Source organism: Lissotriton helveticus, chromosome 6 (assembly GCF_964261635.1).
Source record: "Lissotriton helveticus chromosome 6, aLisHel1.1, whole genome shotgun sequence".
Lineage (NCBI taxonomy): Eukaryota > Metazoa > Chordata > Amphibia > Caudata > Salamandridae > Lissotriton > Lissotriton helveticus.
In genome coordinates this window covers 2067735803-2067761249 of record NC_136067.1, presented here as the reverse complement: position 1 = coordinate 2067761249, position 25447 = coordinate 2067735803, and the positions used below count along the sequence as shown (strand labels likewise).

Genomic DNA, 25447 nt, shown 5'->3' with positions numbered 1-25447 from the left:
TGTTTCCCTCGCCGTCATTGCTTTATTTTGTTAACGAGAAACTGTTACTCATAGTCTTTGGAATTTCACTCATAATTGCTCTGAAATTATAGAAAAGTCACACATAGCAATCTTAAACCTTGGATGCGGTGTAGTTGTCGTAGGTGTTTGGCTAGGATTCCAGCGTAGAGTGTGTTGCCATTTTCCAGTCTGCTGCTGACGAGGGCCTGTGTAACCGTTTTTCTTGTTTCGGTCAGGATCCACTTGTAGATCCTGCGGAGCATGCGGAGGGTGTTGTAGCAGGAGGAGGAGACGGTGTTGACCTGCTTAGCCATGGAGAGGGAGGAGTCGAGGATGACTCCTAGGTTGCGTGTGTGGTCGGTGGGTGTTGGTGCTGTTTCCAGTGCGGTCGGCCACCAGGAGTCATCCCAGGCTGAGGGGGTGGGTCCGAGGATAAGGACCTCTGTCTTGTCCGACGTTAAAGTTGTGTTGCACTTGCACCAGGTTGCGCGCTGCATCACCGACACAACTGAGGTCATAAATCTGGCCCTAAATGCGGCAACTCTACCGCAAACAATACAAAACCCACTGAGCAATGTTTGCATAAGATGTGTTTCTGCTACAGATCTATCCCTTGAGACAGAACACAGGGACCGTTTGTAGAAAATGAAAATCTCTTTTATTTTTCAATAACACTCAAGGATCACTAGAAACGCAGGATGCATTTTAAAATGTTAATTTTTACAATACAAATCTCGTTCACAATTGTAACAACACAGCATTTAGAACAATACAAGAGCAATTCAATTTATAAATAAAACTTCAACATGGTTGTTGCATGTTCATGGCACTAACAGCCTCCTGTGCATCTTGTAGGCACTATATTAGTTCTAAACATTAGAATAACATTCCTAGTTATGTGTTTCAAAGGTGGGGCGCCGCACACCTGTTACCGCACAACAGGGCCTGTTGTGCCAATTGAAATAGCAATCCAGCTGTTCCTGTCACGAGGCGAAGGAAAGTCATGGCTGCCCAAGATAACACACCGCTGAAGGCCAGAAGCCTCACTGGAGCCTTTGATGTCATGCACGGCCCCTCTCAGTTGCCCACTTGAAGTTCCTATAGCCTCTCATTTTCTGAGTCCTGTTTTTATACCATTTAATCAGGGGCCTGGCAAAAACCTTAAAAGTAAACAGTAGACCTGGAATGATAAACTGCCCTTGCTGCTGCTGCGGAACGTTCGTGCAGTACTCTTTTCTCACTGATGCACGCAGTCACTCTGGTGCCGATTCACAGAACTAATCTGAGACAAAATCCTAAATTTACTACCTTTGGTATTCACAGAAGGCCTTTAGTAGTAGTAATTTTAGGATTTTGTCTTAAGTTTGACTTAAGTTTGACTTAAGACAGACTAAAGACAGACTTAAGACAAACTTACAACAGACTTAAGACAAACTTAAGACAAACTTACAACAGACTTAAGACAAACTTAAGACAAACTTAGGACAGACTTAAGACAGACTTAAGACAGACTTAAGACAAAATCCTAACTTTATTACTATTAAATGCCTCAGTGAATACCAAAAGTAGTAAGTTTAGGATTTTGTCTCATATTACTTCTGTGAATCTGGCCCCACGTCAGTAACTCATCACAATGATGCACTCAGACAGAGAGGCTGAACTAGCAGGGTTGTATTTGCATAACCTTGATTATCATTTGCAGAGAAGAAGAACATGCAGCGAAGGTACATTTGGTGAAATCACAGTTCCTCCCTTGTCGCCTGTTTGAATAACATACGATTCCTGCTGAAATGAAAGGTCTTTGCACTGGAAAAACTCAGTATGTTGTACGTCCTCGGAACGATAAGGTAGGTGCATTAAGAAATATTCATGATTCTTTTTTTTTATTTTTTTTATTTTTTTTTTAGTCCTCATTTGCCATTACCCCCGTGTGAGGAAAAGCCACCGACCACCATTGTGTGTCTATGTGTCCGTGGCCAAGGATCGACAGGTTGGCACTCAGACCGAGACACAGATGTCTTTCTGGCGGAAGAGGGAAAAACCAGCACTAGGTGGGCGACCTGCTATACTCCATCAAGGTATATTGCAACCAGTAGGACATCAATTTCGCCAGGAGGAACCATTACTTTAGGTCCTAGGAGCAGAAAGTAGGCATAATCATAGGACCCGGGGGGAAAAAAAATAAAAATAATAAAAACGGAAATCCTAGCTTTATTTTACCAATAAGTCCCAAAAGGCACGCTTTTTGTTGCTGCCGGATCTAGCCAGGTCAGTCTTTGAAACTTCGTATAGGGACGTCAACCACCCAGAGTACGTAGGGGGTGAGGTGTCCGCCCAGAACCTGCATATCTGTCTTCTTGCCAAGAGGATTGCAAAAAAGAGGAAAGATCTATCCTGCCCAGAGATTTTTTCGTTGATCCCAAAAATAATTAAAGGGAGTGTAATACACAGTGAGGTCTTAAGTATGGAACTCAGGGCATCCTTCACTTCTTCCCAAAACTGACTGCTAGCAGGGCAGTCCTTAAACATGTGCACATCTGTTGCCTCTATCAGGTCACATTTGTTGCATTTTTTCCCAGGAAGAAACTTTGCCAGTTTTTGTAGGGATAAATATGCCCGATGCAAAGTGAAAAAATGGTTTCGCCTCAGCCATGCAGGCTTCACAATCTGGTATAGAAGGCTGAAAGAATCCAACCACATCTGTTCACAATTAACACTGACCTCTCCTCCCCACAGTTCGTCGGCAAGTTTAAAATCCCCGTCTATCTCTTCCAGGATCGCCCAGTACCAGCAGGAAACCTCCTTGCCTCCCCCTGGTCTTGTCATCAATTGAACTTCCAGATTACTAGAAATTCCCAAGGGGATGCCCTTCCTAACCATTGCCTGAGCCCAACTAGTCAGTTGCATGTGTTTAAATCTTGAGAGGGCCGGCCCGACTCTCTCCCGCAATTCTTCCCATGACAACATAGAGCCGCTAGCCAGCAAATCCCCCCAATGCAAAATTTCAGCCTTCTTTATTGGGCTAGCCAGACTGTCTTTAAGACAAGGTGGAGTACCTGGCGAGTCCCACATGGGTGCTAGGTTTGAGAAATAGCTGAGCCCTGTGCACTTTCTCAGTTTAGCCCAGCTTCTAGCCAGTGATTGAAGTATTTTTAATTTTACTTTTTTAAAGAATTTTTGATCCCCAAACTTAAAGAGGAAGCCGTCCGGTGGAAGATCGGCACCATGTAGCATGGCTCAAAACATCTCTCCTCTGGAGGAAGTTGATGGTGATTTTAAGAGCATTCTAGAAAAAGATAGCTGGAACGCCCATGCGTAGTACTGCAGGTCTGGTAGTGTTAACCCTCCTTTTTCCTTCCTCCTCCTCAGCTTCTTCCAAGCCAGTCTGGTCGCTCCATATTTCCAAACAAAAGAATTTAGCTCACGTTGGCATTTGTTTATTTGAGTGGAACCAAAAGCCAGGGGGATGGAATTAAACAAAAAAGTGTATTTAGGCAGGATAGACATTTTGATTAGGTTTGTCCTCCCCAAGATGGAAAGAGGGAGGTGAGCCCATGCCTTTAATTTTTTTTGGCATTCTTTATGTACTTGATCAAGATTCTGAGCAGCGATTCTGTTGATGTCTTGGAAAATTCTAATCCCCAGATATCGCATGGAAGGAGCAACGTCCAGATGAGTGGAATTGATGTTCCAGGCCATAATTTCCGTTTTATCGGCGTTTATCTCGTAACCGGAAATGTTTCCGAACTCCTCCGCCCTCTTAATCACCCTTGGGAAAGCAAGGTCCAAGTCAGATGTCATTACAAGAATGTCGTCAGCATATAAGGCTACTCGCTTTTCCCACCCTCCAAAACTGAAAGGTATGATATCAGCCTCATCTCTAAGAGTCTGAGCAAACGGCTCAATATAGAGATTGAAGAGAAGTGGGGAGAGCGGGCAGCCCTGCCTTGTTCCCCTTGTAATCCTAAAAGTCTCTGTCAGAGAGTTGTTTACGGATAACCTAGCAGTTGGAGCTTTATATAATAGAGCTACCATTCGGCAGAAGCTCTCAGGCAAATTGAATTTTCTCATGACTGCTGACAAATAGGCCCAATTAACCCTGTCAAAGGCCTTAGTTGCGTCCAGGGTAAGCGCGGCCAGCGGAAGGGAGAAAGTGGAGGCAATATCGATGGCCCCAACTAGGTCGTGTGTAAGGTCTGCTAGATGTCTACCTTTTATAAACCCCTTTTGATCCTCATGAATTATTGAAGTAACCACCCCCCCCAACCTATTAGCCATAATACTGGCGAAGATTTTATAGTCGCTGTTGAGGAGTGATATTGGGCGATATGACCCACACTCCTTTACATTTTTTCCTGGTTTGGGTATTAAAACTACCGTGGCGTCATTCCAAGACTTTGGGGGGTCTATCCCTACCAAAAGAATACTGTTGTAGAGAGTGGCCAAAACTGGGGTAATCTCCTCAATAAGCACACGATATAATTCCACCGGTAGGCCGTCGGGGCCAGCCGCCTTCCCACGTTTCCCTTGCCCAATTGCTTTCTTGATCTCTTCTACTGTGATCTCTGTCACCAGGGCCGTTCTTTGCTCACATGAAAGCCTTGGCATAGATATATTATTAAGCCAAGCATCTCTCGCCACCGGATCTTCACAGGTATCCTCTTTATAGATGGCCTGGAAGAAGTCCTGGAACGCACTACCAATGTCTGACTTTGAAAGCCGAGAAGCTGCTTCCCCTTCCAGCCTGATCTCACTTATATGATTCCGAGCTTGGTCGGCTTTGGTTTTCCAGGCAAGAATCTTTCCTGCCGCCTCACCAAGCTCGAAGTGAGAGTTCTTACTCGCTTCCCATCTTCTGGTGACCCTAGCCTGTAAAAGGCTATCCAGTTCATATTTTAATGCAACAAGTCTGTTTTGCTCCTCCCCTGAGCCAATATGGGAACCTAAATTGTTTTCGATGTCTTTCATTTCTGCCTCAAGCTTCTCAATGCTTTCTCTATATTTGTTACTTCTATAAGTGGAGTGACTAGTAATACAGCCCCTCCATACCGCTTTTAGAGCATCCCACACGATCGGAGCATCGGCTGAACCTAGATTCACCTCCAAAAAGTGCTTGGTCTCTAATCGAAGAAAGGTAATTTCTTCTTCTTCAAGTAAAATAGTACGGTCAAAGAACCAAGAGGCATGGGTATGAAGCTGGCCTATTTTTAGAGTGAATAAGATGGCCGAATGGTCAGAAAGATGTGACGGGAGATAACTGATGTCTATTACTAGGTCTTTAAGGCTGTAACTGAATAACACATAATCGATCCTAGATAGGTGTTTGTACTTAAAGTTACGGAAAGAGACACCCAACTTATCTCCCGCCCTTTCTCTCCAAACATCTGCCAGGCCTATTTGTGACATTGTTGTTAAAAGTACCTGCCTAGATTTGGAAAAAACACAGGCTCTAGAGCCTGCAGACTTGTCCAATTTTGGATTTAAGACAATATTAAAATCGCCAGCCCAAATTATGGGGTCATGGAAGGCAAGCAGGTAGTCACAGATAGGGTCCCTATGTATCCTTTGGATGTCCTTAACCAGAATGTCTTCTGTCTCCTCCAGATTTAATGCGTCTTTTAGGAGGCTCACCACAAAGGTTTTAATATTACTCCCCTCTTTCCCTTCTGGAACCTTCAAGAGCCGGAGGTTTTTTCTCCTTGAGTGGTTCTCCAAGGACTCAACCCTCTCACGGCACTCATCTCCCTCTTTTCGAAGAGATTGTATTTTTAGTTCGGCCAATCCCAAATTCGCCTTAAGTTCCTCGACGGATTCTTCCAATGACTCAGTCCTTTCATTTAGCCGATCCACCTTTTTTTCCAAGACGTCACAGGCAGCCCTAATCTCATTTTGGTTTTCAGCCGAGACCGAAAATCCTTTCCTTATGTCTGCTTTCAAGGAGACTAGTAAGGACTCTATCGAGGAGCAGGCTGCACCGGTGTCACCCCTGCTCATAGAGCCACCAGCTTCTGGTACAGAATTAGCTAATGTATGAGCCATAAGTACATTGGGTATCTCGTCTATCTCAGTTCGATCAAGATTGAGAACATTTGTGGAAGCCTCGACTAGAGCTGGGGATGTTATAACATCAGGCGCACGATTCTCCTGTGGCTGCTGAAGGCAGGTTAATTCAGCTACCTCTGCCATTTGGGCAGAGACACCAAATCTATCTGCGGGCAAACCTACTCGGAACAAAGATGGCACCACCGTATTGTAGGTCTTCTTAGTAGGCGACTGACAGCTTGAATTTATAAGCCCAGAGGGAGCTATGTCAGAGGGGGGCTCTTGATGGTTTGATTGAATGTTTAACACCTGAGGCAGTACTTTGAAAAAAGAGCGCAGAGAAGGAGTAATGCGCGGTGACCTTATTTCTCTGTGGGTTTTTTTTAGAGCCTGCTCCCTTTCTTAAACTCCCCTCTTCAACTGCCTCAACTGACTCAGCCCTGCTATCTGCACCCCTTACGGGAACCCCCTTATGGGTCTCACTGACACCTTCGATTGATGGAACTTGGGAAGAGTAGCTGTTCTTATCTCGTCTGCCCCTACCTCGTTTGTGCTTGCCCTTAGCTTGTTTAGCTTGCTTAGCTTGTTTCTTCCCGCTTGGCAGTTTCGGGCTTTTGCTTTTCTCTTCTCCTGCCACAGCCGCTGAGCCGGACCAGCGTCTGTCCCCCTTGTTACTGCTTGTGGGCTCTGCAGTACCTCCGTCACATTCCTCTTCTATGGCTCCAACCCCGGCAGCTGCACACCCCCTGTCAGCCTGGAGCTCAGCAGCAGCGAAAACGTCTGAAGGTATGGCTGCAGGAGTGAAGAAGACGCCTATACCCGGTGCACCGACAGCCGTCTTGCCTTGAATCAGGCCGATCCCGCTTGTGCTGACTCTGCCGGCGCTTCCTCGCGGGAGACCGCGGGCAGCCGCACTGCGGCCCCGCCTCAGCTCCACGGCTGCGAGCTCCCAGCGCTGCGGCCGTGAGAGACCAGGAGAGAGAACCGGAGCCGAAGCCTGCACCACTGTTAAAAGGCACATCCAGGGACCATCAAGCACTCTTCAGTGCTAGGTAGGTAAGCGTAGATTCTCCCCACGTTCCGACACCGAATCCCCGCGCTAGTAGTCAAAGAGGCAGCATTGCGGGGGGCGAGGACGGGGACTACTGGAGAGGGTGCGCGCTACCGCTCAACACGCGGGCGCCATGTTCTCCTCCAATCCCAATGATTGTTCAAACTTCAAATATTCATGATTATGTGCAAATACTATATGGGCAATGATAAATGAAAGTAAACTAGACAAATCATTCAATTTCTAAATATGGCGCCTGGGTGCAAAAAAGGAGAAGGAACCAAATGAAGGAAGGTACAAAGGTGCAAACTGTCCCAATTCAAAAACTGTCCTTTGTGTGATAGCCAAACTTGCATGAGCAGCTCCTTCTTTGCATGGTGATGCAATAGGTTACATTTGAGTTCTCTCGGCTGGCGATGTTGACATAAACTTTCCACAGAACTCAGAGGTCACTCAGGGTTCAAAGCCATGGAGAAAGGTTTAACCCTTTGTGGCCCAGTGGAGGCTGCAATGCCCGGTGAGGCGGTTGCAGCTGGGTTGAGTAACACAGCTCCCCCTGTTGATGGTCTAGAGGAAGCGCATCAATATCCATCAAAGAAGAGATGCCTTGTGCTTGAGTCTGGCTAGAGCTGAGGCTTTTCCTGTGGGTGCCTCGGGGCTTGGTGGCATTAATGGCCCTTCATACCCTGCATCCCTCAGGATGGCCACCTGCAGTGCAATGGGACTGGCTTGGCCCAAGTTGTTCCTTCCTGTTGAGATGGGCAGTAGGCAGCGGAGACTAATGAATACCAAGCAAACAGCTCATGGACCAGGATATTGGTCATATTTGTGGACCTTTCAATTCGTCCAATGAGCGAGTTCCCTGTTCACTAATGGCCAATAGCATGTGGTTCCAAAATAGAAGGGCGTGGCTTCACAGAACTGCTTCTCTTCTCAGTAGGAAGGCCTCAATTCGTATTGCTGTTCTAACTGGTTTCATCTCTTTACTAGAAGAAAGGTGAGAACAGTTCAGCCAACAACCTGCAGAATTGTTGGAAATGCAACAAACAAACTTGAGAATTATGAACTGAAGAACAAAAGGATGAATCCAAACACACTTTTGAGACCAATCATTAAACTAGGTCCAATGCTTTTGAAAGTATGAGTTATGCTAGTGAAGGGGGAGTGTAGCAGGTCAGTGAAATAAGGCAAGAAAGGAGTCTGGGGAGCTTCTGAAACGCACATGAAGAGGGAGATGTTTTTAGGGAAAATGTTTTCGCCGCTGAGGTTAAAGGCACCCCATTTTTGCATCAATATTGCAACAAGCTTAGTTAATGCATCAAAAATGTAATTATCATGTCTATTTTGGGCCAAGGCACGCTTTAAAGCAAAGTACATGGTGGGGGATATACGGTAATATAGTAATAGTTCCCTGTTTTTGCACAGCTGTCATGTAGGCCTTGATGAGAATTCAATCATTGTTTAGAAGTGTATGATAACTGCAGTGAGGCTGTAATGTGCAATCCATCGGCGGCACAGTGTACCTACATTGTATGTGGTCACTGTCATGGAAGTATTTATATTATAGCTAGATTATGATCTGTTTACTAAGGGACCAGGAACCTTGGAACAAAACAGTTCATGTGTACAGTATTGTCCCCTGGCCACAAACATACTACATTAGAAACACAGACAGTCACATTGTAAGTACCACTTTGATCATTTAATTCAAGTCATTACAGTAATGTTTTATTTTCCAATGTCAACCTAAAGACTGTGTAGAATTAAGCTTTGGAATGTATAGTGTTTTAAATCTCTGGTGGGAGCAGGGGGTCCGCTGAAAAGTTGTATTGAAAACCATAATTTTTCTCTGTATCAAGCCTGAAAATATTTTTTTAGGCAGAGGCTTTACTGGGCCCTCCAGCTTTGATGTTAACTAATGACATCACCCTCAAGTGATGGGAGGGACAGGTTTGATCTGAAGCATAAGTCAGACCTGCATCTCGATGAAAATTGGAGGTGTCGCAATTCCACTCATTCTACTCCAAGTGAAGTAAAGTGTTGTAGTACTAGAAAAAATAAGTCTAATAGAGCCATACCCTCCAATAGCCCCAATACTAATTACCAAATAATCAGTCAGTTGGAGGTGAAGAAGTTCCAATCATTTATTCTAAATGGACTCTACGCAGAGGAGCCTCCCCATCCACACCCAGTGTGACAAGAAGACTGCCGGTTCATATTCAAGCAGGTCATTATATACTTTCAGTTCAAAAGGAAGAACACCACTTTGGCCCCCCTCGCTCCAGGAAGGAACCATATATGGCACACATGATTAGTTCAAAGCTTAGCTATTCATTACTGGGCACGTCAGGAAGGATGACTCCCTTTCGTTCTCAGGCACGGGAGTACAGGCACGGCGTCTGCAAGAATGTGCTCATCCCACACGAAAGGCAGATGTAACCTTGAGTTTTCCAAGTTAGAATCAATAGTCAATCAATCATTCAATCAATCAAGGACATTTATAGAGCGCACTACTTACCCGGAGGGTCTCAAGGCGCTTGGGAGGGGGGGTGCTGCTACTGCTCGAACAGCCAGGTCTTGAGCTTCTTCCTGAAGGAGAGGTGGTCTTGGGTCAGGCGCAGGTCGGGAGGGAGGGAGTTCCAGGTCTTGGCGGCCAGGTGGGAGAAGGACCTTCCTCCTGTTGTCGTTCTTCGGATGCGGGGGACGGCGGCGAAGGCGTGACTGGCTGATCGGAGGAGGCGTTTGGGAGCGTAGAAGTTGATGCGGTTGTTGAGGTAGCTCGGGCCTTGATCGTGTAGGGCTTTGTGTGCGTGGGTGAGGGGACGGAAGGTGATTCTCTTGTTGACGGGGAGCCAGTGCAGGTCTCTCAGATGTCCGGAGATGTGGCTGCGTCGGGGGATGTCGAGGATGAGTCTGGCTGAGGCGTTCTGGATCCGCTGGAGTCTCTTCTGGAGCTTGGCGGTGGTTCCGGCGTAGAGGGCGTTGCCGTAGTCCAGTCGGCTGGTGACGAGGGCCTGGGTGACCGTCTTCCTGGTCTCGGTGGGGATCCACCGGAAGATCTTCCGTAGCATGCGCAGGATGTTGAAGCATGACGAGGAGACGGCGTTGACTTGTCTGGTCATGGAGAGGGAGGAGTCCAGGATGAAGCCCAGGTTGCGTGCGTGGTCTGTCGGTGTGGGTGCGGTGCCCAGGGCGGGGGGCCACCAGGAGTCGTCCCAGGCGGAGGGCGAGGAGCCCAGGATGAGGACTTCCGTCTTGTCTGAGTTCAGTTTCAGGCGGCTGGTCGTCATCCACTCGGCTACATCTTTCATCCCTTCGTGAAGGTTGGCTCTGGAAGCGGCGGGGTCGTTGGTCAGTGAGAGGATCAGCTGGGTGTCATCGGCGTAGGAGATGATGTTCAGGTTGTGTTGGCGTGCGATGGGCGCGAGGGGGCTCATGTAGACGTTGAAGAGGGTGGGGCTCAGCGAGGATCCTTGAGGGACGCCGCAGATGACTTCGGTGGCCTCTGACTTGTACGGTGGTAGACGGACTCTCTGTGTTCTTCCGTCGAGGAAGGAGACAATCCATTCCAGTGCCTTCTCCTGAATTCCGACGTTGCTGAGGCGCTGCACTAGGGTGCGGTGGCAGACAGTGTCGAATGCCGCGGAGAGGTCTAGGAGGATGAGGGCCGCTGTTTCTCCGTTGTCCATCAGGGCTCGGAGGTCATCGGTGGCAGCGATGAGGGCGGTCTCGGTGCTGTGGTTGGCTCGGAAGCCAGACTGTGAGGGGTCGAGGGATCCATTCGTCTCGAGGAAGGCGGCCAGCTGTTTGTTGACGGTCTTCTCGATGACTTTGGCTGGAAACGGGAGGAGCGAGATGGGGCGGTAGTTCTTGAGTTCGGTGGGGTCCGCTGTTGGTTTCTTTAGTAGAGCGCTGAGTTCGGCGTGCTTCCAGCTCTCCGGGAAGGTGGCGGTGTCGAAGGAGGTGTTGACGATGTCCCGCAGGTGGGGTGCGATGACAGCGTCAGCCTTGTTGAAGACGTGGTGAGGGCAGGGGTCGGTCGGAGATCTGGAGTGGATGGAGTTCATCATGCGGACGGTGTCATCGGTGCTGATCGGAATCCAGGCGCGGAGGGTGGTGGTGGGCGGCGTTGCTGCGCTCGTTGTGTGCGATGGTTGAATGCTGAAGCTGTTGTGTATGTCCGCGATCTTGTTGTGGAAGTAGGAGGCGAGGGAGTTGCAGAGGTCTTGCGATGGGGTGATGTCGTTGTTTCCGGCGTTGGGGTTGGAGAGCTCTTTCACGATGTTGAAGAGTTCCTTGTAGTTGTGTGCGTTGTTGTCCAGTCGGTCCTTGAATGCAGTTTTCTTGGTGGCGCGGATCAGTTGGTGGTGCTTCCGGGTGGCAAGCTTGAGGGTGGTCATGTTGTCCGGTGTTGGTTCCCTTCTCCAGACTTTCTCGAGGGCTCGGCAGTTCTTCTTGGAGCTCTTGAGTTCGTCGGTGAACCATGGGGCTTTCTTGCTGCCGGGTCTGCTGGGCGGGGTCCTCAGAGGGGCGAGTTCGTCCGCGCAGTTGCTGATCCACTTCGTGAGGTTGTCGGCGGCCTGGCTGGGGTTCGCTGAGCTGGCGGGAGGGTGCTGACTCAGGGAAGCGGCGAGCTGGTCGGCTGTGATCTTGTTCCAGCTTCTTCGGGCAACCTGTTGCTGGTGGTGGTGGGTCGTCGTTCTTCTGAAGGTGAAGTGGACGCAGCTGTGGTCCGTCCAGTGGAGTCCTGTGGCGTGGCTGAAGGCGATGTCTTTGCTGGATGAGAAGACGGCGTCGAGTGTGTGTCCGGCGAGGTGGGTGGGGGTGGTCACCAGCTGCTTGAGTCCCAGGTTTGCGAGGTTTTCCAGCAGGGTGGTGGTGTTGCGGTCGTCGTTGTTCTCCAGGTGGAAGTTGAGGTCCCCGAGGAGGATGTAGTCGGCTGAGGGGAGGGCGAGCGGGCTGATGAAGTCGGCGATGTCCTCGCTGAATTGTGTGCGTGGTCCCGGGGGTCTGTAGATGAGGGTGCCTCTGAGGGTGGTCTTGGGGTTGACGTGGATCTGGAAGTGCAGGTGTTCGGCGGGTGCAATGGTGTCGTCGGTGTTGGTCGTGATGCGGATGGTGTTCCTGTGAATGATGGCGATGCCTCCCCCTGTCTGGTTGACGCGGTCTCTCCGGATGATCTTGTAGCCGTCCGGGATGGCGATGGCGATGTCGGGCGCTGAGGAGGCGTTCATCCAGGTTTCCGTGAGGAAGGCGACGTCTGGGGCTGTGGTGTCGAGCAGGTTCCAGAGCTCGACGGCGTGTCTGTGGACGGAGCGGGTGTTGAGCAGGATGCACTTCAGGTGGGTGCTGCTGGAGTTCGGCTTGGTGGGTGCTGGTGCAGTGCAGGTCCGGGTGCAGGAGAACTTGCAGGCCTGGCAGATGAAGGGTCCGTGGGTGCGTCTCGGGGTGGCTCGGTAGCATCCAGGGGTTCGGCTGGCGTTGAGTGCGTTGAGGGTGGCGGCGTCGTACGTCCGGCGGGTGGGCTGGGGTCTGCGGGGGCCAGGGGTCCTGGCGCTGGCGGGCCAGGCGCGGACGGGCGCAGACGGGCTTACCTTTGGCGCACCTTCGGCGCTCATTCGGTGCTCCCCCTGCGCGCGTCCGCTGCGCGGTCGCTCTGGGGACGTCATAAGAAGGGAGCCGGCCGGGAGGGTCTGCGGGGAGGCGGGAGCACGAGCCAATCGGCTGTCGGGGGGGCGGGGCCACGGGCTGGGGCGGGGGGAAAAGCTGGTGTGGGCTCGGCGGCCCTCGGGAGGCTGGGGCGGCGGGAAAAGCTGGTGTGGGCTCGGCGGCCCTCGGGAGGCTGGGGCTGCGGCAGCAGGCACAGGAGCGTGGGGGTGACCAGGCCGTAGGCGCAGTGGTCCATTCATAGCCCAGTCCGACCTTTCAGGCTCGCTCTCTACACAGTAGCAGGTCACATGTTTTCCTAGCAAGAGCAAGAGGTACGGGGAAATGAAACCAACATGGTGTTTCTTCAGAAAAGGCCTGATTCTTAATGTATACACAATTTGAGTATATTCACAAGGGGGGGGGGGCTTTCTAAAGACGGTATGCTAATATATATTGGATACATTAGGCCAATATTATATGATATGGATTTTATATTTCTTCAGTGTCCTTTTTGTATCGTCTCCCCACACATTTTTCTCCAATGCTGCTGTTCATGACTTTGAAGATGCATTAGAGGCTGCCGTCCAGGCCCCAGTGTACTCTCCCTGAAGTATGATGTATGTAAATTTGTAACCCCAATTGGCAAGGACTTTACCCCCTTATACGTTCCTGGTAAGTGGTACCAGTGGAACGCAGGGCATGGGAGTTAAAGCGGTCACCAGGGCCGGCAGCACTCTTTGTGCCATCCAGACTGTCCCACGTAAAGGAGAGTCCCAAGTTTTGTATTATTGACTAGGAAGAACGAGGAAGCAGTTCGCTTATGGAGAGGAGCACGAGGAGCCCATTGCAGCGTTGAAGCACATCAGTGATTTGTTCACCTGCTGCCTGGCATGATCTGCTACATCATATGGATTGATTTAGCCAGCTTGGAAATGTTCTATATATCCTTGACCGTCTAACATCACGCCCGCCCATCTTTTATTTTAATGTAAATTTTGGAACTCTATTCCAACTCATGCAAGCAATACAGGGTTGGATTGTTATTCAAAATATAATTTTGGACGCTCAATTGACTTCCCAGTCCTCATGATGACCGTGTAATTCTACTGAGGTCGAAACGCCGTCGCTGTTAATGAAGGACACATTATTTTGTTCTATGTTGTTTCCTCCTTGTGATGTTTATTTTTTCGTTTGCCACTTGTCTGGTCTGTAATATACACTGTTTTTGTACCAGCACATTGTATTGAGCTTCATTGTCTCAATTGTTTTAGTGTTTATAAAATGTAATACATTTGTCATATTTTTTCAGAATTATTTTTGTATGTGGGTCTCTCTTCACTTCCTCCATTTTTCTCGTTTTTCTTTCTTTGTTGCTCAGTTATTGATTTATTACCTGTTCTGTTTGTAATTTGTAATTTTTTATGAGTACTGTATTTTGATGTTAATTGCTTCTTCAACCTTTGTTAGGATTATACACTGACTGCCCCTGGTTCAGGTGTTCTGGACTTCCCCTGTGCCTGGTAACCAAGTAAAGCAAAGGCAGGCCTGACATTACAGACTGCAGGAGCAGTGCCAAATGTACATATAAACACAAGTTTCTATGTCACTATAATAGCTGTTTTTCTAATAAGGGATACTTAAGTGTTCAGGGGACCATAGGATAACAATGGGCTGTCACCCAGGTCCCCCCAAGGCTGCCTGCTCCATTATGGTCTCACTGAAAAGTGCCATGTTTGGTATCAAACAAAATGTTTCATCAAATCCGACATGTTCCCCATTTCGGATCTGATGTTGCCTACCTGGTTGCACACCTTTCCTGTACCCAGGCTGACAGTTTACAGCTGCTGCCACCAAGACAGGAATCTGCCCCCCTACCAAGAGGTGTGACACTAAAAGGAGTCAGAAACAAAAGCCTGCCTTGTCGGGAGATGTCACCTCCTGCCCTGAGAGGATGTCTAGTGAAGTGGCACATCAAGGAGCCAGCTTTAAGGCTCTCACTGCCTCTGCAACCTGGCTTTTTCCCAAAGGAGGAAACAGCCAACCACCTGCCCTCAGACACATTTGCTCCAGGGCAGGTGGGAAAATCGGTTAGTCAGGAGGCATACACCCACAAAAGGCTTGCCACACCCCTACGGTTGGCGCATGGTCTGTACAGCTCAGGATGGGTGCTGTCATTTTTAAAAGTAGCAGAATAGCGGGTTTAGGGTAGAAAGGATGGCACACCCCCAGAATGTAGTCACCTCAGGAACGTATTAGCCACTGGGGCTAGTAGCCGATTGGCTACTGGCACCCACACCCTCTAGGATTTAAGGGGCAGCCCTGGCACTCGAACCTCAGATCTGCCTGAATTGCAACCAAGGACAATGAGGAGACCTGAGTCTGTGACATCAGGACCTACATAAAGCAAAGGTGTGATAATCTGCACCTGTGGAAACCACTCTGCATCTGCACAACTGTGACTCATCTCGGACCATAGACTGGTTCAAAAAGAAAGGTGGACCCCTCTGCAAGCCAACGACATCTTCAGAATGCCCTTGGAGTAGAGATACGTGTCCCCTGCAGCCCATATATAAAGCACACTACTGAAACCAATGAATCACTGGCAATCAGGCCTGCAGAATAATTTCCCGAAATTAAATGGTCTAGTGCATTGTGGGAAAAGTAGTCCTGACCTCCAGCATGTTTCAAGTAGCTAATGTTTTCCCTCAGACTCAAGGATGTTGAAGTATCTAAAATTTGTGTTTGCTGCTATATGCGACACTGCACCTCAAGACATTCACACAACATCGTCATCCTGCTGCCTCAGTGGCCCGTTTGTCAAGATTTTTCATCCCTTTCCTCACCAGCAGCAAAACCAGCAACCTCCTGCCTTCAGTAGCAGGGACAGCCAGGACAACTTTGAACCCGGGCCCCACGGGCCGGGTTCAATTCAGCTGTCTGTCGGAGCCTGGTCACGGGACCCCCATCACCTTACCTCCCACTCGTTTCCTCTGGACTCGACCTGCAAGTGATGAGTGTCACTAGTATGTTTTCTTATTGACAGCAACTTTATTGTGTTGCAGGAGTTAAATGAATAATGTTAAATTTACTAGTGGGAATCCAACGGTCCTACTTGGGGCACACAAGAAGATATTACATAGTGAAGCCTAACCAGTGTCAATGCATAATCTACACTTTTCAATACCAAGGGTTCACTGCACATTATTTCCACATAAGACATGGGTCCAGATTTTAGTGGAAAGTGATAGCAACTTGTGCTGTGATGGGATTTACTTGTCAACACATATCATGATTTGCATTGAAAAGCTGCCTAAAGTAATGTATCATTAGCACTCTGTGCTACTTTGCATCTAGGGGTGTTCCATAAGTGGTACATGGGTATTCCCAATCAACCACCAATGGGTTTTGACATACCTTCCTATCCATTAACAGTCATAGGAAGGGCTTTGTGCCAAAAAGGTACACTTTCTTGAGGCAGCAGTAACTGTGCAGCAATTTTAGAATTCTCCACATTATTCCACCCTTGTAAGTGTGCTGCACTGTACAATGAACATGCAAAGTATGAAAGCTATTAAAGCATATTTCTTTTTTACTGGACGGGTTTACTTCCAGAACCAAACCTATGCTTGATGGAACGCACGCACCCATAACTGTTATGCAAGAGTCTGTGGTTTGCCTCTTGTCAATTTTCTTATTTTGGGGTGTGGGAGTTTTTTGTAGTGCAAGCTCACCCCTCAACTATCAGAGCGCTTTACACAAGCACCAGCTCGATTACAGACGGACATATTCATTCTTTTGTTAGACACAGAGGACCTCATTTATGAAAAGTGACGCATCGCTGCGTGAAAACAGCAATGCGTCACTTTTCACTGCGCCCTCCTTGCGACACCAATGATGCATCATATTTACAGTATGACGCATCATTGCGCAAGGAGGTACAGATACGTCCGTATTTCTGACGTATCCGTATGGCGCAAAAGTGACGCATTGTTGGAGTGTGTCACAAAAGTGACGAAACTCCAGCAATGTATCCTTTCACATGGGGCAAGCCCCATGTGAAAGGGCCTGCGTCAGTCTTACGCCTGCTGTGAGGCAGGCGTAAGAAATTGACGCATTTGTGTCCTAGAAGTGGCGCAATGAAATCTCATAGATTTTACTGCGTCACTTCTACGACCCTTTCTTGCATCAAAACGCCCCTCTTGCATACATTATACCTGGCGTAGGTATAATGTGGCGCAGGGGTTTACAAAGTGACGCATCTACCTAGATGCATCACTTTGTAAATATGGCTCAACAAGGCGCAATTTTTACACCACTGGTGCGTCACAAAAAGTGACGCACCAGCAGCGTAAAAGTGACGCACAGCCTCATAAATGAGGCCCAGAGAGATTAAGTGATTTGCCCAGAGTCACAAGATGTGGAGCGTACATGCCGATACTCAAACCAGGTTCCTCAGGTTTGATGACAACCGCTCTGGGCGTTAGGCCACATCATCTCTAATCTCAAGTGCACCGGTACTGAGGAAGAGAAAAACAGCAGATCTCTTAGCAGATATGCTGCTGTTTTTCTCCCATTGTTTGACGTGATGCAGTGCAGCAACTTTGGCAGCCGTGTTGTGTTGCATCAAAACCAAGTAAATCTGCCCCTTAATCTTTTCCTTTTTACAAAGAGCCTCGTTAGGATCACCTCGCATCTGGCATAGATAAGCTACTGCTCCCGATTCATGCAACGCTCCTGAAGTCTGAATGATCATACGATTCAATCCTTAGATAGGTCCTCTGGGCTATTATTACATCCCATCCACCACTATGTACCAGATGGTAGTCGTAATTTGGTCTCATATTTCTATGAAAATAGTAAACATTATCTAACATGGCTGTCTAAGCGCCTTCACCGTTGCCTTAAAGTGTCCGCTCACTCTCATTTTAAGACCAACTGTGGCTGCTGCATCTGCTGAACAGGCCAGCAGCCCCCTCCTATCTACCTCTAGAATTGTCATAACCACCCCAGAGTTCTCAGCCTCTGCTGGTTATATTGCCTCTGCCTATCTTAGCCCAACCTATGGCTTGGTCCAGTAGGAAGCCCTAGCCCACCTACCTGAAGGCAAACTTGGTGAACTCAATGGTCTCTTGGATGGCTTCTACTGCGTTATTTCCTTTTCGTAAACAACTAAAAACCTGGCTCTTTAACCACTGGCCATCCGTACCCGCCTTCCTCTGACTAGTCTGCAGCACCGAGACACCCCGGGGTATTTGCGCGCTTTATTGCAGGGATGGCGTTTAGAATAGACCTCTGTTGATTTTAAGGATAAATGGAACGTATCATGGTTCCATAACATCGTTACTGGGTGGAAGACCTACATACTACACCTCGTTGTTGCAATAAGATTGACAACTACAGAATAGTGACACGGCTATCTAGGTAATATCGGTCTTTTGGACACACCAGCGACATATATAAAAAGGAACTGTGTGCAATACGCAAGTCAAGAGCCTTGAGAAAACCCGAACGGGGCGAAACGCGCGTCGGCTGTGGATCATTGTCGATTGAGAAATAAAGATTGAATTACCAACACCATATGGCTATTGGAAGTCGCTTCTGATAAAGAACATTGAGTGATAAGACAGTGCTAAATGGCACAAGGGATAAAAGTGACTTTTTTGGATGTGCACTGGTGTATTATTGGACTTGCGCGCTTTATAAGTTGCATACATAAATTAATAGACAGCTACCCTAGTAGTACCAGGTGGAGGTCGTATTAATGCACCGGATGACGGCACAGAAGATTGTGCCTTTCTGCAACTCACACTCCTTCCATAAAATGTCAAACTTCACAATTAAGAGCAGCACCTAGAACCTCACGCATGACCAAGCCTGCAACTATAGAGCATCCTACCGCCACACACTTTTCCAACAACACATTCAGTCTCAGCCATCATCACAACAAGGTTGAGGTATGCAAGGCCTCACAGGTAGCACTAGAGGGCCAAACAGATCCAAGGAGTATTTGCATGGTGACTGTCTCCACATTAACCTGTGGGTGAATTGTTCGGGAGATCTCACTGAAAGACTCTGAAATGTGTATATTTGACTCCATCTGTTTTTCATGTCTACTTGGAAGTGTTTCTGTTTAAACAACTAATCTTTTATTCCTACACTAAGTGAGGCAATAAAAATGAGCCAAGTATTTTGTTATATTGTGATTTATTTTACTATGTTACAGCAACAACATTTGGATGTCCCAAAAAGGATGCACTTTGTAAAAAACCGTGGTGGAGCACATGTGAGGACGACACCGACTGCCATGGATACGAGCGCTGCTGTGACTCGCACTGCGTTTTACCCTGTGAGGACCCTGTGATAGGTAGGTGCTGTGGTAATTCAGAAGAAGGTCACAGTATGAAGTAAGACTTAATCAGGCTGTTTACAAATTATTAGCTATAATACTGAGCATAAAACAAGGACTACTGGCCTGCTCTACAAGAACCAAACTGAATGAAAATGTAATAAAACACATAAATAATTGTAGACTGTGATAATCATTCCACTTAAAGGACACAATTTAGCAGGCGATGCATCCAGAGTAACTCTAAGTGAACCTTTCCTGTTTTCTTGTGTCTGATAATATATTATAGTAGAAACTGCTTGAGTGTATCCCCAAATGTTATAAACAAGGAGGCATATTTATTATGATTTTACATCGCCCTTGCCCCGTGCAAGGGGCGACACAATAACTAGAATTATATTTTCCTTGTCTTTTTAGTCCTAGTGGTACTGCAGCCATTGATCTTGGCTCTCCTGATCCAGGTTGTCCTTGTTCAGGTCCTCTGTTTCCTGGTTATTTTGTTCCTGGTCCACCTGACCATATTTAGTCCCTATCTTACTTATCCAGGTTTCCTGGTACTACTGGCTAGTGCCCTCCAGCACATGATCTGTGTAGTGCTCTCCAATGGTTGTGATCCTCCTGGCCCTAGTCCTCCTGCTCCTAGCTAGGTCTGCAGCTACCTTTACAACGTGCGTACTCAGTACTTCTTGGTCTTTCTGATCATCATTCCCATGTACTACTGCAACTAGGCCTTTGTACCTTGGGTCTCATGTTTCACCGACTGGGTACTGGGCCTTTTCACCCCCTCATGCTAATTCTGATCCTCAGCCATCCCTTTCCTGCTGCCTTGGTTTATCTGTTCCTAGTCCTCCTTCTCTTGGTTGTTCTGGCCCATGTAGTCCTGGTCTTAGTTCCAGTACAACTTTGTTTGGTCCCAATGCATCGTGTTTTTTGTGCTGGCCCCATTGACCTTGTTTTCACTAGTCCTCTGAGACACCAGGTCCTCCTTCCCCCCTCACCCCATCTTAGTCTTCCCCCCTCACCAGGTCTCCTGGTGTTCCTGATCCAACTTGTTTATTTCAATCTGAGGAATGGGCGACATTAAAAAAAAGTGATCACTTTATTTAAAAGCAATCACAGAAATGCTGGCCGCCATCCGTGTGATTTTATTAATATTCATGAAGTAGGTCAATTTGCGGCCCACTAGGACTCCCTAAATGAAATTCTATGAGTTTCATACATTAGGAATAGTGATTACCTAATTGCGATTCGCAGACAATGTCAGTTAGGTAATCGCTATTCTTACTATTGATACATCCAGCCCCTCCCTCACTGTGTATCCATCCTCCGGTCAAAATGTACATCATCTCTCCTATTTAGGTTGTGGCTGGCTAAACACCAGTGATTATGTACTATTTTGAAAATTGCCTGGTAAATAACTGATTTTATGTCCTATTTGGCAGCGGTCAGATAAATAGCCACTTACTTCTAATAGATGACTTAAATTAATAGAATACTTCTCTAGATTAATCTTTAGTTTCAAAACATGTTATTACAGAAAACGCCCAGTTGATACTCTCTCTCACTAATGAACCCACAGTCACCAACTTCCACAATGGGATGAACGCCGTCGCCACCTGGATGAAGGACAGCTGCCTCAAGCACAACTCAGAGAAGACCAAAGTCCTCATCCTATGCTCCACTCCCTTTGCCTGATATGACTCCTGGTGGCCCACAGATCTTGCCCCCACAACCCACAGACCATGCACGAAACCTCTGCATCATCCTGGACTCCTCGCTCACCATGAACCGCCTGATCCGTGCTGTCTCATCACCTTGATTCCATAGACTATACCTGCTCCAACAGATCTTCAAGTGGATCTCTGCAGAGTCCAGAAAGATGATTACCCACGCACTCCTCAGCAGCAGACTCGACTACGACAACGCCCTCTACGCCAACATCACCCAGAAACTCCTCAAGCAACTTCAGAACATTCAGAACGCACAGCCAGACGTATCCTCAATTTCCCCTGCAGCAGCCACATCACTGGTCACCTGAAAGAACTCCACTGGTTCACAGTCAACTAAAGAATCTCCTTCAAGCTCCTCACACATGCCTACAAAGCCCTACATGACGGTGGACCTGTGTACCCCAACAACCGCCTTGTATTCCACGCACCGACCAGAGACCTTCGCTCTGCCCAACTGGTCCTGACAACTGTCCCCTGTATCTGCAAGACCACTGCTATAGAAAGATCCTTCCCCTACCTCACAGCAAAGACGTTGAACACCCTGCCAAGCACCCTCACTGCCTCTCTCCAGGAAGGACCTCAAGACCTGGCTCTTCGACTGAACCACAGTGCCTTCAATGGATCAGCATTTCCCCCCCCCCAGCGCCTTGAGACCCTTACAGGTGAGTAGTCGCGCTTTACAAGTAACTAAATTGATTGATTGATAGGGGCTGAGGGGCAACGTCCCCTGACCTTTTGCCCCTCATGAAGAGTGTTGATCTGGCTGAACAAAGGTCAGCCTGACAGACACGCTTCGTTTTCAGGTCAGGCAGCCAGGAGTTAAACATGCACTAAATGTACAGGCTCACGGCTGCCTGAGCTGAACCTTGCTGGGCTGAGGATGTCGCAGCTAATGTGGGCGTGACCTGCTCAGCTCAGTAACGGTTCCTGAGGCCCTCCTTCTTGGTGGCGTGGGGTAGAGTCCCTCATTGACTTGGACCTGGGAGCTTCCAGTTTATGCCCTGAAGTGTCCAGGGCCGAGTGCCAATCCATGATACTTAGTCACAGTTGTGGTGGGGTCAGCAATATCACTGACCCCATCCCACACTATGATGAGTTTAGCCCCCAGATTCATCATTGTCATGTTTTGCGAGTCCTTAATAGCGATTATTAAGGAATCGCTATTAAAGACTCGCAAAACGGGATTCATGTAGAAATCGCAATATTTTTTGTGATTTCTACTGCTTCCTTATTTGCGATTCGCAAATTGCGAATCGCAAATAAGGAATGGCTTTCCCATTCATTCCTATGAGCCTAAAGGCCCATAGGAATGAATGGGGAGTCATTCCTTATTTACGATTCGCAATTTGCGAATCGCAAATAAGGAAGCGATTTCAAGGGTGCCAGGGTGTCCAAAGGACACCCTGTAGCACCCCTGAAATGATAATGTACACTGATGTTGCGCACACACATGTCCAAAGGACATGTGTGTGTGTGTGTGTAACGTACAACTTAGAAAAATGCACTAAAGTGCATTTTTCTAAGTTTTCGCTATTTACCACGTAGTTATACTTCGCGGTTAATAGCGGCCCCAGATTGCGAATTCGCAATTTTCAAATGGTTTATTAATTGCATTTAAGGATTCGCAAATTGAGATTCCTTAAATGCAGTTCTAGATTTGTGATTTTTGCATTTGGGATGATGAATCCCAAATGCAAAAATAGCACTCGCAAAGGGCCAGATTCTCAGAATCTGGCCCTTTGCGAGCCGATTTTCCTATGATGAATCTGGCTGTTGGACTGCTGTCTTCCAACTTAGGTCAACCAATGAGGAAAGGCCGCAGTCCAAACCCTCCTGGGACCTCTGAGGCAGACCTGCAGGTAAGTGTGATATTTTTAAAGAATATTGTTTGGTGGATGCGTGCGTGTATGTTTGAATATTTGGTAATGAGTGTTGTGAATGGACGCGTGTATGTGCGCGGGTGTGTGAATGCATGGGTGTGAGTTTGTATGTGTGCGTGTTTGTCCCGCTCCTCCCTCCTAAGCTTACCATCCTCCACTGGTCTGTTATCACAACAGCAGCATGAGGGACTGTTCCAAGAAACTGTAATTTGTTAGTTATTGAAAACATTATATTACTACATGTAAGATCAAAGCGAGAGACCAAATAATATTTGAACTAAATTTGGAAATGTCTTTTCTGGAAAATACAGAAGTTTGAAGTGATGCTGTTGTGCTTTAAATCCAGAGGGACATTCAAAGATTGTGCTCATGTAAAGCACTGCAATACCTTCTCGCCAAGTTTGCGCTATATAAATCTACAAAATAAAAATAAAAATAAGGGTTAGGGAATGATTTTCCAAAAGTAACTTCTGTTTCTCCTACTCTTTGCATCTGAACTGATTTTTGCACAACACACTAAAAATATTAAATGGCAATTTGTAAAATATGTTTCCATGCTGTGGTTGCTTAAGTCTTCATTACTTTCCTCTTGAATCCCTCACCCTATTCTAAAAAAATGTTCTCTGCTTTTTAATCTGCAGAGAAGAAGGGATCGTGCCCACTGCCTCCCACCTACCCGACGTGTGCTGACTTCCACAGCCCACCCACGAATGCGTGCTCCACAGACCAGCAGTGCCCGGGAGAGGAGAAGTGCTGTGAATATGGCTGCCAGCTGCAGTGCAAGGAGCCCTTGCAAGGTACTGGGCAGTGCCAGCTATGGAACCCACGCGAGCACGCGCTGTCGCCGGGGTGATCCTGAGCCGAGCCTTTGGGCCGGCTTTGGAACTGGTGGCGCCCTGTTCTACGATGTTTGTTGGCGGCCCCCGCTCAATGACCCCCTCGCCACGGATTCCCTCGCTACCACCATTTGACAATGCCCCCCAAGTCTCCATAACCACTGTCTCTTGTATTCTTTTATACCAGTTTACGGTGTCCTAAAGCTTTACATCACAAACATTGCAGAAATGATTATACAAGTATAAATCAGTGTATAGGAAATGGTATATAAGACAGAGGCCTAGAGGTGTAGGAGTCACATGTCATCCATACTGGTTTTAAGTAAAGTTTAAGAGCCCTTGTCTGGAAAAGCGCAAATTCAGAATGTAACATGTAACACAGTTGTTAGAGGTATTCTTTAATAATAAGAATGCATTTTTATTCAAATTAATACTTTTTGCAATATTAGGATAAGACTGTGCAAAAATACATGTAGCTATAATATATTCCTTGCAGTTTGCATGCAGCTCATTGAAGACAGTTAATAGCTCACTACTCTATAATAGGATTTTAACTTTCAAACTGCTAGTAACAAAATGAGATGTCTGACAAAAGTGATAACCCATTGACCTAATTATAGTGTATGCACTTTGTGATCTGAATGGGGCAGGTTCTTTGCAGCAGGCATATTAAACTTCTGCCCTATGATGAGTCAAAACTTCCTCTACCAGACAAAGCTCTGGAGTCTCTCCAGCAAGAACATTAATCACCGGAGTTATCATGACATTTTTATTGATGCTTGAAAATTGCTGGGACAAGGAACGTGGCATCTGCTGCTTGGCGGCCCACCCCATGTCAGCGCCCGGTGCGGCGGCACCCATCGCACCGCCCTAGAGTCGGCCCTGCAGAGCCCCTAGGCTGCGAGGACGGGAGTCCCAAAGAGGAAAGTTCAGGTTATCACATCCGGAAATATCCCGTACTTGGGCATTTGACATTAACGGGGGAGGCCCTGAAATGAGGCATAACATGCAGACTTTATCCGCATGTCCCTGTATTTACCTGTCCTTTTCTGTTGTTACATTTTTATAAATTATGGACTGTCAGAGGTTGTATGGAGTCTTGGTCACTGTCCCTACAGTGCAGGAAGGCTTCCTTTCCTGCACATAAACAATCTTCCCCTCAACACAGACGCCCTTGCACTATGGTGCAACGGTGCCTGCAGTGGCGCCAGGCTGCTGTGTTTAGTGTCAGAGCAGGGGGAAACACAGGGCTGAACCATATTGTTGTAAATAAGGGGCAATCTTGTCTTTCCGAAGAGTGCAGCGTTAAGCCAGGAAGGCTGACGCCGCTCTCCGTCGCTCCGTTGTTAATATGCCTCAATGGTTGATGAGTTGACACTCAACTTTTGAATGAAGTGCATCATTTATCGTAGATTGTTTGATATGTATTTTCTCCATCTTGCCTTATCTTCGAAGTTGGGGGGAACTGCTTTATAAGACTTAGGGGCATATGTACAAGCCCCTATTGTCATCACAACGTCCCTTTTAGTGACGTTGTGGTGGTGATAAGCGCCTCCCCTTTTTTACAAGGCAGCGTAAAGCCACTTAACGCGGCTTAACGCTGCCTTGTAAATAACGCCCCGTTTCATGCTATGCTTAGCATTAAAGGGGTGGGCAGTGGGTGGTATGTTCCACCGCAACACCCATTGATTCTGACGCTGCCCCATATTTACAAGGGAGGTGTAAATAGGAGGCAGTGCCGAAAAAGACCAGGGAAAACCTGGTCTTAGCTTGGCGAAATGAGGAGACATGCTTTATTTCTCCTCGTTTTTGCTTTGTCCGTGTGTGCTACCTTATGCAACACACATGGTAAAACGCAATAAGGCTTGGATTGTTTATGTACAGGAAGGTCCCCTTTCCTGCGCATAAACAAT

General features: G+C 47.5%; 1 protein-coding gene across 2 annotated transcripts in view; it reads left to right on the top strand.

The window, feature by feature from the left end:
* Positions 1-25447, top strand: part of LOC144764008 (uncharacterized) — a 165411-nt gene that overhangs the window by 48861 nt on the left and 91103 nt on the right. Inside the window, exons 4-6 of one of the 2 annotated variants that reach the window (XM_078650138.1) lie at positions 1908-2078; positions 18966-19106; positions 23340-23495. In XM_078650138.1, coding sequence (XP_078506264.1) covers positions 1908-2078; positions 18966-19106; positions 23340-23495 — 468 coding nt within the window. The remainder of the gene's footprint in view (positions 1-1907; positions 2079-18965; positions 19107-23339; positions 23496-25447) is intronic. The other variant, XM_078650137.1, reaches the window with a different exon arrangement.